At 42.3% G+C, this 19,404-nt stretch overlaps 1 protein-coding gene across 5 annotated transcripts in view; it reads left to right on the top strand.

Moving 5' to 3' along the window:
- Nucleotides 1-19,404, top strand: part of LOC143302178 (inositol hexakisphosphate and diphosphoinositol-pentakisphosphate kinase 2-like) — a 71,057-nt gene that overhangs the window by 12,494 nt on the left and 39,159 nt on the right. For 3 of the 5 annotated variants that reach the window (XM_076616719.1, XM_076616718.1, XM_076616720.1), the window contains exons 8-16: nucleotides 77-178; nucleotides 1,525-1,611; nucleotides 2,752-2,934; nucleotides 6,406-6,491; nucleotides 11,304-11,435; nucleotides 13,233-13,351; nucleotides 13,670-13,782; nucleotides 13,978-14,044; nucleotides 18,307-18,448. In XM_076616719.1, coding sequence (XP_076472834.1) covers nucleotides 77-178; nucleotides 1,525-1,611; nucleotides 2,752-2,934; nucleotides 6,406-6,491; nucleotides 11,304-11,435; nucleotides 13,233-13,351; nucleotides 13,670-13,782; nucleotides 13,978-14,044; nucleotides 18,307-18,448 — 1,031 coding nt within the window. The remainder of the gene's footprint in view (nucleotides 1-76; nucleotides 179-1,524; nucleotides 1,612-2,751; nucleotides 2,935-6,405; nucleotides 6,492-11,303; nucleotides 11,436-13,232; nucleotides 13,352-13,669; nucleotides 13,783-13,977; nucleotides 14,045-18,306; nucleotides 18,449-19,404) is intronic. The other 2 variants (XM_076616721.1, XM_076616722.1) reach the window with 1 other exon arrangement.

Raw genomic sequence — 19,404 nt, 5'->3', positions numbered from 1 at the left:
GAAATCATGGTTCGATTTGACTAACCCTAGAAATGTTCCTGATGTGTTGATGTCAGTGGTTTTTGTTGTTGGTCAGCACTCTGATTCTGAGGGCGGTGTGTCCCACTCTCCACATCCCCTACCCCCTGGGACCAGCACCTGAAGATGACCCTGTTGTGCCCACCACTTCAGGGCAGATGTGAGTCTCTCTTGGGGATGTGTAGGGGTGTATGTACACGCACATCGACATTATTCTTCCATGTTTGCTTTTTGTGTGCATCTGCACATACAAACATGTGTGTGTGTGTGTTTGTTCTCATGAAAACACATAATTATGCTGGTATGCACACTTAGATTTTTTAGGTGTGTTTTATGTTTATTTCATAACTCTTTGTAGGTGGACGGAAGTGTATTTGGTGGGTTGACTTTTCTCACATGTGTATGTTTTACCAAAAGGATTTATTATAAATGTATGTGTTTCCTAAAGGATTTAATCTGTGTGTGTGTGTGTGCATTTTCCAAAGAATTAAAAACATGCATGCATTTCCTTAGGGTTTTATTATATGTGTATGCATTTCTCAAAAGATATTATATATGTATGTTTTTTAAGGATATCATTATATACATACCGTAAAGTTCGGTCTATAAGCCGCAACTTTTTACCCCAGCTTCAACCTCTGCGGCTTATACAGTGATGCGGCTTATTTGCGGATTTTAACGATCCCGGGAGTGTCACGTTCTTGTCTATTCTTAGCTGCCCTTCAACTCACCAAAATCATGATTTCTGTCCATGAATTTTTGGATGAGCTTCAGGATAGTGTGCTAACTGTTCACGTTTTATAAATCAAATCCACACACATTAAAGCCTTCAGATCAGCATTAAGTTCTACTCTGCTCAAGCGTACACCCTCATCATGCCGAAAACGCGACATTATGCCTATGATGAAGCCTTCAAATTGAAGGCGATCGACCTAGCAGACGACAGTGCAAGCAACGAACCAGCAGTGACCTCCACCTTCATGTTCATGAAGTGAAAGCGAGGCTGAAGTCAGTGACAAGATGGCGGAGGAAGCTGTGCTGGTTCTCTTCAACTCAGACACTGAAGACGAAGATTTTAGTGGATTCAGTGAGCAGGATGACGTTGAATAAATGTGACTATCCCTAAATTATGGATCTTATTTTCGTTGTGTTTTTTTTTGTTTTTTTTTTTTTTTTGTTTTTTTGGTGGCAATAGCAGTATTTTCACCTGCTTTTCTTTGTGTTGTTCCCACTTGTGTTTATTTCATAATCTACAGTATCGACAGCTTTTCTGTAGTATCAGTATGTGTTCCGGTACCAGAAATAAGTGCGGCTTATAAACCGGTGCAGCTTATGTATGTATAAAGTTCAATTTTTTCCAAAATTTAGTGGGACCGAACTTTAATTTATGCAAATGGATTTTGTAAAGGAGTCATTCTGTGTGTATGTATTTCTGAAAGGGTTTATTCAGTGTGCTTGTGGTTGTTTTTTTTAAAGGTTTGTAACATGTGCATGTTTTCTTTAAAGGATGGAGCTGCGATGCGTTGTGGCTTTGGTTCGTCATGGAGACCGCACCCCGAAGCAGAAGTTGAAGATGGAGGTTAAGAACAAGCTGTGAGTTGAGCAGTATGTGTTTTATTTGAATCTGTGTGTGTGTTTGCTTGTGTCTGTCCTGCCAGCAGTCCCGTTGGTAGCTTCTGGTGACTGCGGTGACACCTCACCCACAGTTCTGTGCAGGGCTAGACCTGCTGTACTGCTATGACTCATGCCTCAGTGCTGTGTTTGTGGCTAATAAGCGGGATTTGAACCCCAAGCACCCAGAGAATCATATCAGACGCAACCAGTGAACCAAGCTTGTGAGGGACTCAGATGTTCTGTTCACAAAGGCTTTGGCCCTTTAGAAGTGGTGGTGGGTGAGCGTAAGCATGTTTCAGCACTGATTAATATGGCAGAGGCTGCTGTCGGATACTCTTTTTTTACATGCAAAATAAAATTAAAATAAATTGATATAACAATTTTTTGATGTAATGTTACACCAGTACCTTTAAAATGATGTAATTTTCTAACCATGTCCATATTATAAAATGAATGGTTATGTCATTAAAAAAAAGTACATCGCACTGTATATGTTTATATGTTTAATAGTGATGCACATAAAAAGACAGATCTCTGTGTTTACACATGGTACATGTTGCATCTTTAGAAAGGTTATTGTGAGTTTACATACATGAAACAATAAACTTTCATCTTGAGAAAGATTTATGTAAGTTTACACTCATCAGTCATCAGTGTTGCATTTTTAAAAAGGTTTATATGAGTTTACAGACATGAAAGTTGCATCTTCAGGAATGTGAGTTTATGGACATCTCATGAAGTTGCATCTTGATGAAGATTCTGATACTTTACAGTTACTAATGTTGCATCCTAAGAAAGATACCTGTGAATTTACAGACAAGAGTATTGCAGCTCAAAAAAGATATCTGTAGAATTTACAGACACGAATGTTGCATCAAGAAAGATTTCTGTCAGTTTACAGACATTAAGTTTGCCTCTTGAGAACGAGTTACCCTAAGTTTACAGACATAAACTTGCAGATCAAGAAAGATTTCTGTAAGTTTCACCCTTCACCTATCTTTGATATCTGCAGATGTCGTTCGGGCACCAACATCTTTAAGTTTAAAGACAAGAAAAATTACCCGTTGCATTATGTTATCTGCTTGCCTTGCAAATCCAGGCATGTGCTGCGCGTTGCAGGTTCTTTGAGCTGTTTGAGCGACACGGGGGCAAGAAGCAGAAGAACCTCAAGCTGAAGCACCCTAGTCAGCTGCAGGAGGTGCTGGACATTGTGCGACGCCTGCTGGACTCTGACCTGCTGGAGGATCCTGAGCTGCTCGACAAGAAGACCAAGCTGCAGCAGATGAAGCTGGTGCTGGAAATGTGAGTGGGGTCATCAGCAGGACTTGGGGTGGGTGGATGGAGGGGGTGAGGTGGGAGTGATATTTGGCACTGTACAAGTCAGAATTTAGGCAGAGCAGTTGTAAAAGGGCTGACTTTGATGTAGGGCACTGTGCAAGTCGGGACTTGGCAGAGAAGGAATGTAGATGGTCTAACAGCACTGTACAGAGAGTGGGTGTGGAGGGTCTGACACCTGTAAGGAGGAACGTGGCAGAAAGGTTAAGACGCTCATCTGCCCACTCAGAGAGTCTGTGAGAGTCTGGGTTTGAATCCCGCTCTCGCCCTGGAAAATCGGACTGAGCATAAACTGAGGGCTCACTGAAAAGGAACCCAAGGCAACAAGAATGTTATCCTCTGGCAAAATTCTGTTGTAGAAATCCACTTTGATAAGTAAATAAATATATATGCATGCACTCAAGGCCTGACTAAGTGGGTTGGGTTATGATGCTGGTCAATCATCTGCCTAGCAGATGTGGTGCAGCATATATGGATTTGTCCAAACGCAGTGTTGCCTCATTGAGAAATTGAAACTGAAACTGAGAGAGTGGGTGATAGAGGGTCTGACCTTGACACAGCACTGTACATAGAGTCGGTGTGGAGGGCTGTACATAGAGTGGGTGTGGAGCACTGTACACACATAGAGTGGGTGTGGAGCACTGTACACAGAGTGGGTGTGGAGCACTGTACACACATAGAGTGGGTGTGGAGCACTGTACACAGAGTGGGTGTGGAGCACTGTACACACATAGAGTGGGTGTGGAGCACTGTACACAGAGTGGGTGTGGAGCACTGTACATAGAGTGGGTGTGGAGGGCTGTACATAGAGTGGGTGTGGAGGGCTGTACACACATAGAGTGGGTGTGGAGCACTGTACACACACAGAGTGGGTGTGGAGCACTGTACACAGAGTGGGTGTGGAGCACTGTACACACATAGAGTGGGTGTGGAGCACTGTACACACACAGAGTGGGTGTGGAGCACTGTACATAGAGTGGGTGTGGAGCACTGTACACACATAGAGTGGGTGTGGAGCACTGTACACACATAGAGTGGGTGTGGAGCACTGTACACACACAGAGTGGGTGTGGAGCACTGTACACACACAGAGTGGGTGTGGAGCACTGTACACACATAGAGTGGGTGTGGAGCACTGTACATAGAGTGGGTGTGGAGCACTGTACATAGAGTGGGTGTGGAGCACTGTACATAGTGTGTGGAGCACTGTACACACACAGAGTGGGTGTGGAGCACTGTACACACATAGAGTGGGTGTGGAGCACTGTACACACATAGAGTGGGTGTGGAGCACTGTACACACATAGAGTGGGTGTGGAGCACTGTACACACACAGAGTGGGTGTGGAGCACTGTACACACATAGAGTGGGTGTGGAGCACTGTACACACATAGAGTGGGTGTGGAGCACTGTACATAGAGTAGGTGTGGAGCACTGTACATAGAGTGGGTGTGGAGCACTGTACACACATAGAGTGGGTGTGGAGGGCTGTACATAGAGTGGGTGTGGAGCACTGTACATAGAGTGGGTGTGGAGGGCTGTACATAGAGTGGGTGTGGAGCACTGTACATAGAGTGGGTGTGGAGGGCTGTACATAGAGTGGGTGTGGAGCACTGTACATAGAGTGGGTGTGGAGGGCTGTACATAGAGTGGGTGTGGAGCACTGTACATAGAGTGGGTGTGGAGCACTGTACACACATAGAGTGGGTGTGGAGGGCTGTACATAGAGTGGGTGTGGAGCACTGTACATAGAGTGGGTGTGGAGCACTGTACACACATAGAGTGGGTGTGGAGCACTGTACACACATAGAGTGGGTGTGGAGCACTGTACATAGAGTAGGTGTGGAGCACTGTACATAGAGTGGGTGTGGAGCACTGTACATAGAGTGGGTGTGGAGCACTGTACACACATAGAGTGGGTGTGGAGGGCTGTACATAGAGTGGGTGTGGAGCACTGTACATAGAGTGGGTGTGGAGCACTGTACACACATAGAGTGGGTGTGGAGCACTGTACATAGAGTGGGTGTGGAGCACTGTACACACATAGAGTGGGTGTGGAGCACTGTACACACATAGAGTGGGTGTGGAGCACTGTACATAGAGTGGGCGTGGAGCACTGTACACACATAGAGTGGGTGTGGAGCACTGTACATAGAGTGGGTGTGGAGCACTGTACACACATAGAGTGGGTGTGGAGCACTGTACACACATAGAGTGGGTGTGGAGCACTGTACACACATAGAGTGGGTGTGGAGCACTGTACACACAGAGTGGGTGTGGAGCACTGTACACACAGTGGGTGTGGAGCACTGTACACACAGAGTGGGCGTGGAGCACTGTACACACATAGAGTGGGTCTGGAGCACTGTACATAGAGTGGGTGTGGAGCACTGTACACACATAGAGTGGGTGTGGAAGGTCTGACCCTGATGTATAACACTGTACAAGTCAGGATTTGTGAGAGTTGGGGTGTGGGGGGTGGAAGCTGAGGAGGGTGGGATATTGGGAGTCAATCCAGAAAAGCCCTGTGCAGTTTGTTGGTCTCTTGGTATATTGGAGTTGAATTAGAGCGTGATTGGGAAGGGGTTGGAGGGTATTATTCTCTCCCCTTTATTTCTTATCTGTCTGTCTGAGTTGTGATTGTTATCATAAACCTATAAACTGTTTACAGTTTTAAATTGACAACAAGCATATCATTTCTGTGTTTTGTTTGTTTTCCTTTTGGATGTCAATCTTTAGAGGTAGAAACTGACTCTTTTTTTTTGTAAGCACAGAAATGGTTATGTCCACTTTAAAATGCCTGTATACTTCTCTGCTATCAAAATGATAGGAAAATAAACCCAGATTCAGAATTGTCAGTAATTTTCCTGAAAAGAAAAAAAAATGTTCACTTTATTCTCTTTATCTCATAGCTTTTGTGCCAGTTTTTGTTGCTTTTTTCCGATACATTATTCTAGAGTACAGAACTCAAAAGGTAGAGGACTTATTTGTGATGTTCTCTGGCACAAAGCAGGTTCATTTTGTGTTTGAGCATTAACATAATAAATATATGTTCTAGCCCTTTCATTCTCCATGGTTCTGCAACCAGTTGCAAATATGAATATTTTTTATATAGATGCACCTGTTCCACTCCACAAATGCAACAATGACCAAACCACTTTTTACTTTCTCTCGCTCGCTTTTTTTTTTTTTTTTTTTTTTCACCTGTACAGAAATTCTTATTAAAGCAGAATCTCATGTGAGTCATGGAAGCTTTGCCTCTTGCTTATTTCAAGTCTCTGTGTGTGGGAATGTCCTTGATATGTGCTTTCATCCTGATAGAAGGGTGCACAGGCTTGTTCAGGTTTGTAGAGAATGGACCCTGCTTATAATGTCCACATGAACAGCAGGTGTGGTTGTGTGGTGAGGTGTAACAGTGGGGGAAGGTGCTGGCTGCAGGTATGGGAGCTTTTCTGGCATCAACCGCAAAATACAGCTGAAATACTTGACCGAAGAAGAATGCCACAAGCAGACATCTCAGTTGGGTGGGTTTGAGTCTTCCTCAGCACAACCCCCTTCTTTTGTATTCCCCGGAGAGTTGTGTTGCCCAAACTAATGCTGTTACATGATTTACTCAGGAAGCGTCACCCTTGTCATCTGGTATCATGTCTAGCAGTGATGTATACTGTTCAGGAGGCTCTGTAATTGGGAATCCTTTTTTGTATCCCTGTCTTCACATTGTTTCAGTGGCATTTTTTTTCTGGAATCCCCCAAAACAAACAGATGACGGGTGCAGTAGCCAAGTGGTTAAACGGTTGGACTTTCACTCTGAGTGTCCCAGGTTCGAATCTCGGTAAGGGCACCTGGTGGGTAAAGGGTGGAAATTTTTCCTGATCTCCAAGGTCAACTTAATGAATGTTACGTGCACACCTGCTTGTGTCTGAACCCCCTTTGTGTGTATACGCAAGCAGAAGATCAAATACGCACATTAAAGATCCTCTAGTCCATGTTGGTGTTTGGTGGGAAACAAGAACATACCCAGCATGCACACCCCCCAAAACAGAATATGGCTGCCTACATGGTGGGGTAGAAATGGTCATACAGGTAAAAGCCCCACTCATGTAGATACGAGTGAAGGTGGGAGTTGCACCCCACAAACGAAGAAGAAGAAGACAAACAGATGTGACTACTGCAGTCCCATTGCAAGCAGTGGTGTTCAGTAGTAACTGTTCTGATTCGTTGTGTACTCAGGACTGACTTACAACATTACACGTTTCTGACTGTGGCTGCCAAATAGTCCCACGCAGTTCCAGCCGTGGACTGCAGCTGATAAATTGTCAGTTGTGATTACTGCTTTTGGTTTTGGCTGTTGCCAGAAACTTCAAATGAATGCCAAGCAAGAGTGTCAGGAGAAAACTATTCTCTGAACTTCCTGTGAAGGCAGTGTTTGAGAATATGTTCATAATTATGGCTTTGCGCAGATTTTATGCGATACAACCAATTACTTGGCCCAGGGGTAGCAATTCAGTGGATTTACGTGGTCAGAAATGTGTTAATCACCCAGATGCAGAGCCAGACTGTGTGAGCGCCTCCAAAGTGAGAATGTTTGTGTGAATCTGGTGCCATGTGGGATCTGCTGGGCAGTGGAGAACCTGTTTGAATGTTTGCCGACACAACAGGAGCCCAAACCTTTGGCAGGGACGTCTTTCATGAATCGGTAGCAGGTGTACTGTTCTGTATGCATTTTGCCAGGTGCCTGCTTGCTGCTGTGTGTCACTGTATGCTTATTTTGTACTGCTTTGTCACTTTTTTTTTGTTCCTTCAGTTTGGTATAGGTTTGGGGTTTTTTAATGCAGATGCGGAAACAACAAACATAAAAATTCAATGACAACAGTTGAGTCTTTTCAGGATGTCTTTTCTTTCTTTCTTTATTTTAAGTGTACAGATACTTCTTCCCTCTTTTCTTCTGTCCCTCCCTTGCTCTCTTGCACAAGTTTTTTTTTTTTTTTTTTTTTTTTTTTTTTTTCACTGGGCATCATATTCTGTTGTGATCATTTGTGATTTGTATTCATGAATTTTTGTTCTTGTTGTTTATATTGAAAGTCCCATTCTTAAATCATTTTGCTGATTGCACCTGTCATATATATTTTGTTGTATTTTTTGTTTTTAATTTCTACCCCAAAGTGGTATGTGTATTTCCTTTGAGAATTTCTTATACCTACTGTCTGCCTCTGCCACTCTCTCTCACTTTCTCTCTCCACTGTATCTCTGTGTGTGTCTCTCTCTTTCTGTGCATATGTGTGTGTGTGTGTGTGTGTGTGTATGGCGTGGGGTGTGTCCTTCAGGTATAAATTTACAGGCATAAACCGCAAGGTACAGTTGAAGTATGAGCCTTCGCCTTGCTCAAAGAATGATGATGGCAGTCAGTGCAGCATAAGTCTTGGCCGGCTTTTGACCTTTGTTGTTGTTGTTGTTGTTTTTCTTTTGTCTTTCTTCTGTTTCTTTCAGTTTGATGTTGATCATTACTGCTACTGAAGTTTTGCTGTGTTTGGAAAGAGGGTGGGTTGTTGTTGTTTTTCCTTTTTGAGTGTGTGTGTGTGTTGTTGTTGTTGTTTATTTGTTTGTTTGTTTTTGATTTTCATTTTTTTAATTTAGGTGGCTTCAGTCATCGTCAAAGACTAACTCAAACAACAGAAACAGAAAGAATAACATGCATTGCTAATCCAGCATTCTAACATGTAAAACCTGTGCATTTATACATAGTTACCTACTGATCAATGACTGAAACCAGTATGTTTTGTGAGGTGTGGTTTTTGTCATTGTAATGATATCAATGGGTATTTATAATGCGCTCTGCCTCCTTAGCACAGGGCCCAGAGCGCTGATATTTAACATCAGTATGGGGGATTGGGGGGGGGGGGAATAAATAACACAGGGCACTACATGGAATGTTTCAATGACAAAGCATGCACACACACACACACACACACACACACACACACATGCACACACACACACACACACACACACACACACATGCACACACACACGCACACACACACATGCCACATGCCACCCGCCACACCACACCACACACAAATACCTTGACATCCATAAAAGTAGATTTGTACTAGCAAACTGAATGTCTGCTTTTTTGAGGTAGCATTGACTTGAAGATTGTGTACCTTGTAAATGGAGAGTTGCCATTCTTTATTGTTCAAACATATCAAGTGACTTGTTGATGGAGGTACCTCTCTGTATCTTAAGGAATGCACGGATAAGTTGTTTGGGTTTTTGGTGGGTTTTTTTTGTTGTTGTTTTTGTTTGTTTGTTTTTTGTAACATAGGACTGAGAGTGTGAATCTGTTTTTGTGTGTCTGTGTGTGTGAGAGAAACTTGCATGCTGTTGATGTTACAGTCAAAGTAGCATGGACTTTGAGGAATAAAGCATGATATTAAAGTTGCTGTAATTTTTTTAATATACTATACTCTTCTTGATTTTATAGTTATTTCTGTTACTGGTAGTAGTAGTAGTAGTAGTAGTATCTATCAGTTCTTAGTAAACATTCTGCTTTTCAGATGTGTTGTCTTAGGAATACACAATGGGATGGTAATATGTAATAATTGTGTGTGTTTGTGTGTGTGTGATTTGTGAGATTGGCATAAACTGTTCACAAAAATAAAATATAATCAAAAGATCAAGCAACAGGTTTTCACCACAAGATACGGAGGTCAGAGCTCAGAGGAATTCCTTTCTGTATTTACCCATAGGGTAGAAGACACACAAATACTTAGGTCTTGAAAAACAATGTTACACACTTTGAAATATCTATTGATCTGCGGTACCTGGGTATGTTTGTGTGTGTGTGTGTTTCTACAATGATGCACAGATTACAGGTAAGAGTCCTGACATAGCTTACCAGAAAAGTCCTCTGTGATGAATTACTAAAATGATTGATATTGTAGTGTGCAACAGTGTGCTCTTGGAAATGCCTTGTGATGTTTGGAACCTTTATGTAAAGTTGTGTATGTATAGGTTTTAAATAAATTTGTATTTCCTGCTGAAGCATTTTTACAAAATAGCCACTATGAACCAGGAACCTTGATTGGCTGAGCGGAAGATGTTTTAATGTGGAATGATCGTGGTGTTGCTGTCAGAAACGCTGATTCTATGAGCAGGGGATAGTTTGGAGGGGACAGACGAAGTTTAAAGTGGTGAGAAGAGAAGAACCCTATGGAGTTAGAGATGGACAGTCAAGAAAAGAAATAGGCAATATTAGATAAGATATGCCCCATTAGCCCTGAACATAGATATGGACGTACATACAAAATATCAACAACAACACGGGCTTAATGACCGGTCATATAAACATTTATTCATTCACCCGTAACATCAAATTTTAATATTTACTCCAACGCACCTTGCACTCTCAATCATACATCTACTCTAACACACATTTATACACATTCGCTCAACCAAGTCATTTGACCCTTATGTAGGTCACTAAATTCATTCATATCCTTCCGTCAGGTTCCTCCTCGAACCGTCCAGGGAAATACAAATAATAAAACTTTTCTTTCACCAGGATAACGTCCACAATAAAATCGTGATGTCAAGTTCCTTCTCAATGTAATACAATAAAGCCTGTCCGAAGCCTACCCCACAGCTGACGCACAGTCTGGCCATTCACTTTATAGGCGTAGATGCCAGAATGGGGAGGAGCAGGGGTGTAAGGGAAATGGTAAGTGGAAATGGGGTATAAGATGGGGCACAGAAAATGAACCCTGGAGTCTCCAGAATGCACAGCCCACAGCCCGGCCCAGAGTAGCCTGCCACCTCAACACACGTAACTGACAGGACAGACGAATTCTTGCCCACTCGGAATCCTAAATCCTTCCTCAAGGATTTTTACTGGGATTATTGTGCTAATAAATACACCTAACTTGTCACTCCCCCGTTTCAGGAGTCTAAAGCTAGAACATACATAGAATACAACAAAACTGATCCATACTAGAACGAATCTAGCACAGCTGAAGGTTCCAACAATCACACAGACTGTTCTCCACTGACAGTTGCAGAACAATTCTGACTTCTGGCACTAAAGATCTTTACGTTTTTATCTAAAGTGACTTCTAACCGGGACTCTTCCCAGACAATAGGTCTCTATAGATCTATATAGTGATACAATACTATACATATAAAGGTAGCTCACCTATCCAATATAACATGTTGAAGTGGCAGGAGGGTCTACACTATTTCTAGGGCTTTTAATATTTGTGTTAAAACAATTAAGCTCTGCAACAACATAACGATTATGTTCCAACAATAGTACATATTTAGATTGATGGCTGTGGCAGTTGCAGACGATACGCCAAAGGATCCCTCGCTGCTGTTGATTCTGAAGTGGGGAGGGGAGCTCACTCCGGCTGGCAGGATTCAAGCAGAGAATCTGGGCAAAGCTTTCCGAACCCTGTACCCAGGGGGGCAGGGTGAGTGGGCAGGTGTAACCACTTCAGAGAACTGTCAAAAGTGTTGGCTCGTAGCAGGTGTGATTTTCTCTCTGTGTGTTTATGTAAGGGTGGGAGGCATGGATTGCTTCCATCAGCTAGTGCTGTACCCTGTTTTGGGGGTTAGTTTTTATCCACACGTATAGAGGGATGAAACTTGATGAAATTGTGAATGGATTTTACAGGTAGAACAAAATAATACTATATACAAGGATGTCTGGTGTAACAATAGATAACAGATAGCAGGATACATAAGTTAAATAGATAATCATATATATTATTTGTTTGACCATATTTAGCAACCTCTGACTTTCGGCTCGGGGAACTAACATAGACATAATACATATCACACAAAACTGCAAGAGACGAGCATTTTCTTAAGCTAAACCATTTTCTAAAAAAATAATGTGTTAAAAACTGTAACCAAAAAGAGCCACTGAATGAACGAGCTTTTAACGAGTTCATGTATCATTTCTGTACATTAGGACAGTCAATGCAACACAATATGTAATATAATTGTAACAGTTGTAATTGTAACAGTTAAATAACTACAAATCCTCAATTTCCAACCATATAAAAATTATCTATAAAATCTGCTTCTAGAGTAAAGATTTTTTTATGTCAAAATTCAAGAGAAAACTCAGCGGACAGCTCCTGTGTCGGCACCGCTTGGTGGTGCTTTTGGCACTAGTGATCAGCAATGAAATACTTCATTTAAACCAACTACAACCCAGTTATATATGTATGATATGAATCAGATTGATAACAGAAATGCAAACATCTGCAAAACATGCTATAAAAATGTCTAGGTATTATAAAAACATATTTTGCTCAGATTGGCACTGACGAATTCCAACGGTTTGAAGAAGAGATAGTTTTGTGGGGCCGATATACTGTCAGACATTTCGTACCATCGCATGCCTGTAACTTAGGTGTACATGGAAAGCGATACACGAGAAGAAAGCTTAATCATTTACATTTTAATGCACAATCTAAACTCCACAGCAACTATATTGATTTATAGAAAACTAAGGTATTTTGTATAACTGAGTGGATTTCAAAGATCGCACCAAAATTCATTCACATAAATATTGTTTTAAAAGAGTTATCGGCTTTCCGGCCCAGTGATATCATTAAAGCTAAAAAGTATGATCTTCCTGAAGTCCAATAACATAAAAACTATTATCTCATCTATTAGGAAGTGTTTATGATTTGACAAATTGATGAAAAATCATACGGCTCCCTGTAAAGGGAGATAACTTGTGACCGATTTACCAACTTCCTCAGTAACCTTCAGTGAGTCACAAAAGTTGTCTGCTAAGTTGGCCCAACAAAGATTGTAGTTAACCCGGCTACATCTCTCTCTCTCTCTTTCTGTGTGTGTGTGTGTGTGTGTATGTGTGTGTATATATATATATATATATATTGCATACGTTCTCGAACTTAAGTATCTGTGTCTGTCTCTCAATATACATGTGTGTGCATGACTGAAGTCTGACTGACTGACACAGGAAATGAATGATGAAGTCAGCTGTCAGTCAGCACTACCCAGATAGGCAGACTGTTGTGCAAATGACTGGGTGTTTTTAAAGCATTTTAAAGCTTGGTCGCTGACCAAGGATAGGCTCTGAATAAGTATCCATATCAGTCAGTCAGGTGGTGCCAAGGAGTGCATGATTTTTGGGGGGTTGTGTTGTTTTTCGGCAGTGTCACTGACCAGTTTAAACCATGGTGGATGAGTTGTGTGTGTTGGTGAGATGTAGGGTTCCTGTGGTGCAGGTCAGTTTGAGGCACCAGGTCTGGGGTTTCTCCGTCTCCACAGCACCTTCAGACACGACCTCAAGATCTATTCCTCTGACGAGGGTCGAGTCCAAATGACTGCAGCTGCATTCGCCAAGGTACTGTGATAGTTCTTTGTTGAATGTTATTACGATGATAAGGTGCATTCACCAGTGTACTGGGGGTGAAAAAATTTCTTGGGAGTCATGAATTACATGTCCGGCCTAGTTATAGAAAAGCACACTCACATTGATCAACCAACTATTGTATGCAGGTGAAATTATGAACCGTGCTCACCCCACTCCTTAGACCTTTTCTGTCTACAATTGGATGCAAAGTTCAGCTCTTTCGGTCTACAATTAGATGCAAAGTTCAAGCTATCCTGTCTACCATTAGATGCCAGGTTTGGCATGAGCTTTTCTTTTTCCTGACAACAGGGTCTGCTGGCGCTGGAGGGAGAGTTAACTCCCATTGTGGTGCAGATGGTGAAGTCGTCCAACACTGAGGGTCTGCTGGACGGGGAGAGCAAAACATGCAAGTCACAGCTGGCGTAAGATGGTCCTCTCTTCTTTTTGCTTGTCATCTGTTCTTTTTCCTTTGTGTCTGTTCCTTAAGCTTGTGTGCTTTTCTTTTGGCTTATTGTCTGTTTTAGGTTTTGAAATAGGTTTTAAAGTCCTGTTCAAATGCACTATTTTCTATTTCTTCAATGAACACTGGTGTATGTTCTCTGTATGTTATGTTTCAGAGTGAAGGAAAGAATGCAGTCTATCTTCAACCAAGACCACAACTTCACTGAGGCAGATTATACTAAGGTGTGTGGGTGGTTGTGTTGGGTTTGTCTTTATGCTGTCCACGGATTCATTTGTAACGTGAACACTGTCTTGTTTAACAGTGGGCTGGAAATGTGGGTTGGAAATGTGCCTGGTTTGTTCGGGGTTGGGTTTTTGTTTTTTTTGTTTCTGGTGCTATATTTTAGACGTATATGTTAACATGATTGGTGTGTACGATGTCTGTGTGTATTAGCATGCATGCATATGCATTTATATGAGTGCAAGCTCAGGTTTGCTTTGATTTTTTTATAAGAGCACACACACACACACACACACACACACACACACACACCACATGACATGTACTTACACACATACACCACACACAAATACATACCACACCTCACTACATGTGCACACACACACCACTACAACCCCTCACCCTCCACACAAAAACCACTACACCCCCCCCCCCAAAAAAAAAAAAAAAAAAAAACACACACACCTAACCCCCAAACACAGTCACACCCTTATCCCCAAACACACACACACACATACACACACACCCTTAACCCCTAAACCACACACACCCTTACCCCCCAAATCACAAACACAACCCCCCATACCCCCCAAAACACACACACACAACACACTCACTGCTGTGCACAGGCTGAGTCCTTACTAACCTGTGTTTCCAAAACAGGGGATTATAGTTGTTTGTTTTTTGTTTTGTTTTTATATCCAAGGATGTTGATGGGCAAGAGGAAGACAGATTGACCTAATTATATCATGATTGAAAACAAATCTCTTTCAGGCTGGCCTGTTTGTAACATATTGAAAAAAACTTTCTTACCAGCTGCTGTATGGAAGTGGTTAGCGTCACGAACTGACAACTTGGAGGATGTGGTTTTTTTTCCCATCAGCAGTAGGGTTTTTCCTACCCAGGGTTGAGTGTCCTATAGACTCACATGGGAAGACTGGGACCACACAGTTGAGGGTCATCCACTTCACCGATGTGTCTTTGGAAGCGTTGCTCAAATTTCCTGACCAGCACTGCAGATGTATGTATCCCTTAGTGCAGTCGATGCTGGGATATATTGCGAAAGTATTGCATTGTCAGGTTGCCCAAAACCTAAATGGAACATCTTTATCACCCCCATCATCATTCAGCATCATGGAAAAATGACAAACAAAATATGCTTATATATTCAAGATGGCGCCAAGCAGTGGCAACACGGGGATAGCTGCCCTGTTTATTTTGTGTTTAATTCTGTTTATGTGTGAGGGAAACAGTTGCGATCTTACAATATGATCGTGACACGCTGCTGCATTTTAGGGAACGGGTAGGTGAGTCCAGTGTTTTGAGATCTCACTTCAACTTACTCTATCATGATTTACAATCATCAACAATGAACTCCGACTGGTCAGCACGCAAGGCTCAGTCCTCGAGGAAACGCGGAAAGCAAGGTGGGGCCCTTTCAAGGTTACGCCAACGAAGTTTTCGCCCACCTCTGTCCAGTATGTTCCTACCCAGCAAAACTGACGAACTCACATGTAATATTCAGACGAGGAGAGACTACAAAGAGTGCTCTATGTTTTGTTTCATTGAAACACGGCTTAACCCTGACATCCCTGACAACCACCAGGCTTCATGGTACACAGAGCTGACCGCACTGCTGACTCAGGCAAGCAAAGGGGCGGTGGTGTGTGTTTCTTCGTCAACACACGCTGGTGCTCCGATGTCAAAGTGCTGTCAGTTGCCTGGTTCCCTGACGTGGAGTTCCTAACCATCCAGTGCCGACCCTTCTACCTCCCATGCGAAATTCCCCCAGTGACGCTGATCGCTGTGTACATACATACCACAGCGAACCACTCCGCCGCACTTGGTCTGCTAGTACACGAAATTATCAAGTGCAAGAACAGTTGGCCTGACTCTACCATCATTGTTGCTGGTGATTTTAACAAAGCCAGCCTCAAGAAAGAAATGCCAAAGCTGTACCAGCAAGTGGACTGTCCAACACATGGTGACAAGACCCTCGACCACTGCTACACCTCCATCAAGAAGGCGTACCACTCGATCTGCCGTGCGCCTTTGGGACAGTCCAACTACAGCATGATTTTTCTGGTGCCAGTGTGCCGGGGACTTAAATGAATATACCGACACAGTGTGTGATTATATTTCATTCTGTGAAAGTGTTTGCATTCCATCAAGAAATATCAAAATATTTTCAAACGACAAAATTTGGTGTAATGGGGCTGTTAGGCAAAACCTAAAGGAAAAAGAGAGAGCTTTTCGCGAAACTGATGATAGAATAGTCCACAATAAGGCAAAAAGAAGTGTTGAAAAATGCATTAAAAAGGCAAAGTTTTTATATCTGAAAAAATAGAAGAAAACCTGTCTGCAAACAATTCTAGGAATGTATGGACCAGACTGCAGAACATCACTGATTATAAAATGACCCACCAGACAGTCGACAGCGCTGACAGAACTCTTCCAGACAAACTCAACACATTCTACTCCAGATTCAACAAACCATTGTCTACTTCTGACGTGGTTGCACCCCAAATCACCCCCACTCCCCCTTTCATAGTCCAAGAGAATGAAGTCAGACGCCACTTCAGTCATCTGAAAATGAGAAAAGCCGCTGTTCCTGACAACATCTCACCAGGCCTTTTGAGAAAGTGTGCAGTCCAACTATCTAGTGTCTTCACTGACATATTTAACATGTCCCTTCAGTCTTGTGTGGTGCCACACTGCTTTAAGAAATCAACATTCCTGTTCCAAAAAAAGCACAGCCTAGTTGTCTTAATGATTATTGTCCTGTAGCCATAACATCAGTCGTAATGAAAACATTTGAACCCTTGATTCTGCAATTCCTAAAAACCTGCATTCCTCCATCTTTTGATCCCTTTCAGTTCGCCTATAGAGCTAACAGATCAGTTGAAGATGCCATTAGCATAGGTCTCTACCACGTCCACAGACATCTCGAAAATTGTAACAGCTGTGCCAGGATCCTTTTCATTGACTACAGCTTTGCGTTCAACACAATAGTGCCATCAAAACTATATTTTAAACTGAAAGACCTCTCGCTGCCTGAATCAGTTTGTACATGGATCCTAAATTTTCAAAGATGCAGACCGCAAGTTGTTGAAGTTGGTGACTTCACCTCCTCCACATGTGTTCCCCACTGTTGTACTCACTATTCACACATGACTGTGCAGCTCAAAATGAATGTAACACCGTGGTCAAGTTTGCCAACAATACTACTCTAGAAGGGCTGATTTCAAACAGTGATGAGTCAAAATATAGGGAAGAAGTACTGGAATGTGTCAGCTGGTGTGATCAAAACAACTTAGAACTCAACGTATTAAAAATCAAAGAATTAATTTTAGATTTCAGGAAGACCAGATCTGACCCCCTACCACTTGTCATTAAAGACAAGCAAGTACAGATCAACAGCGACTTTAAATTTCTCGGACTGATCATTTCCAACAATTTCAAATGGGAGAAAAATACAGAAAAAATTGTTAAGAAAGCACAACAGTGCCTGTACTTTCTTCGGCGCCTCAAAAAGTTCGGAATTAAAAAAGAAATCATGGTTGATTTCTACCAAGCAGTCATTGAAAGTGAGCTAACCTTCGCTATTACTGTTTGATACAGAAACATTTCCAAGGCAGAAGTTGCAGCCCATAACAGAATCGTAAAAACTGCCACCAAGATTACCTGGGCTGATCTACCTTCTCTAGAAGACATACATTATAAGCGGCTACTCAAAAAAGCAAAATCAATCAGCCAGGACGAATCACATCCAGCTATTGGTATTTTCGAGATGCTCCCCTCTGGTCGACGGTACAGAAGTATAAGGACGAAAACCAATCGCTTTGCCAATAGCTTTTTCCCCAAAGCAGTCAATGCTCTGTCTCTCGAACAAATCCAGTGTGATGAATAGAATTGCACAATCAACAACCATCTACCTGAAGATCTAGTCATCAACCCCATCCACATGTAATACTCAGCTTCTGTTCAAATGTGTGTGTGTGTGAGAGAGAGAGAGAGGGTTTGTGTGTGTGTGTGCGTGCATGTGTGAGTATGCACAAGTTTTTATATTGATATGTACTTGTTTCCTAATTTCTACTGTATCTGTGTTTATGTATGATTTACGATTTATGTTCGTATCTTGTTATGTACTATCCCCCTGAATATTCCTTGTGACCCCGGTACACTTGTTAATAAAGACATTCTATTCTATTCTAATTCTGGGCACCAAAAAACATTAACAAAAACCCTTTTTTTCTGGCTGCAGTTGAATCCCACCAACACACTGGCCCTGACCAACGCCATGGTGTTTGTGAAAAACCCCAAGGCCATGTGTCAGCAGGTGCACCAGATGATCAAGGAACTCACAGCCAAGATACAGACCCTTAAAGCCAAGGTGGACAGCACAGGTGGGTGTGTTAGCGGTTCATTTGTTTCCAGTCTCTTTCACATGAGTGATTTCAGACAAGGGGGTTAGATGAGGGTCTGGGGGGGGGGGGGGGGGGGGGGGTTAAGGAGGAGGAAAGAGGGAGGAGTGTGATTTTTTTTTTTGAAAAGGAAGCTGATGGTGGTGTGGTGAAATGTAGAAGGCGTTAGTTATGTTAATGGTTAACTCACTCCGGACGAAAGGCCCTGATCGAGGCCCAGCTGTTTGTTTCAGACGAAGGGCCCCATTCGGGGCCTTAAATAGTTTTGAATTTTTGTTTTGGAGTAGCGTCTAATTTCCATAATGACATTATGAGCTAAGACTATCTTCACTGACCTTTCCACTCTCCACTGCCACCAGAAATGCAGTGTGTGTTGCTGTGCTTGAGAGCAGGAGAGTTATTTTCACACTGACTGGTTCATGTGAATAGTGCATGTCAACAATGGCATCTGACCCACTTTCGTCTCAGTCACAAGGCAGACAACAGACTTAGAGGAAGGGGCCCTATTGCAGCAGTGTACCTTTCTGAAGTTAATCTGTTTCAAACTCTTTGTGCTTTCTTGGATTCATTTACAAGTCATCAGTGTGTGCAGATTTCGAACAAAAATATGGATACTGTATCATGTGTATGACAGCATGAGAAGGGAGGAAGTTTTGTTTTGTCCCCAACAAACTCGTTATGTTACTGATCACTTTGGAAGTTTTTAGTTTATAAATTCTACCATTTGTTTTTTGATGATTGTTTTTTTCTTACCCATACAAATGGGTCGTCTGTGGGGAAAGTCAGGGGAGCTAACTGGCAGTACTAACACAAACATGCAAGAAACAACAACCAAAAAACAACAACAAAACACGCAATTTGACCACATTTACGAGGTGGTCAACGTTGTCAGTTATGGTCAACAATGAACAGCAGAAAGTAATGATTAGCTAATGGTC

This window comes from Babylonia areolata, chromosome 29 (assembly GCF_041734735.1).
Source record: "Babylonia areolata isolate BAREFJ2019XMU chromosome 29, ASM4173473v1, whole genome shotgun sequence".
In the NCBI taxonomy this organism is placed as follows: Eukaryota; Metazoa; Mollusca; class Gastropoda; order Neogastropoda; family Buccinidae; genus Babylonia; species Babylonia areolata.
This window is presented reverse-complemented; position numbering and strand designations above follow the sequence as displayed.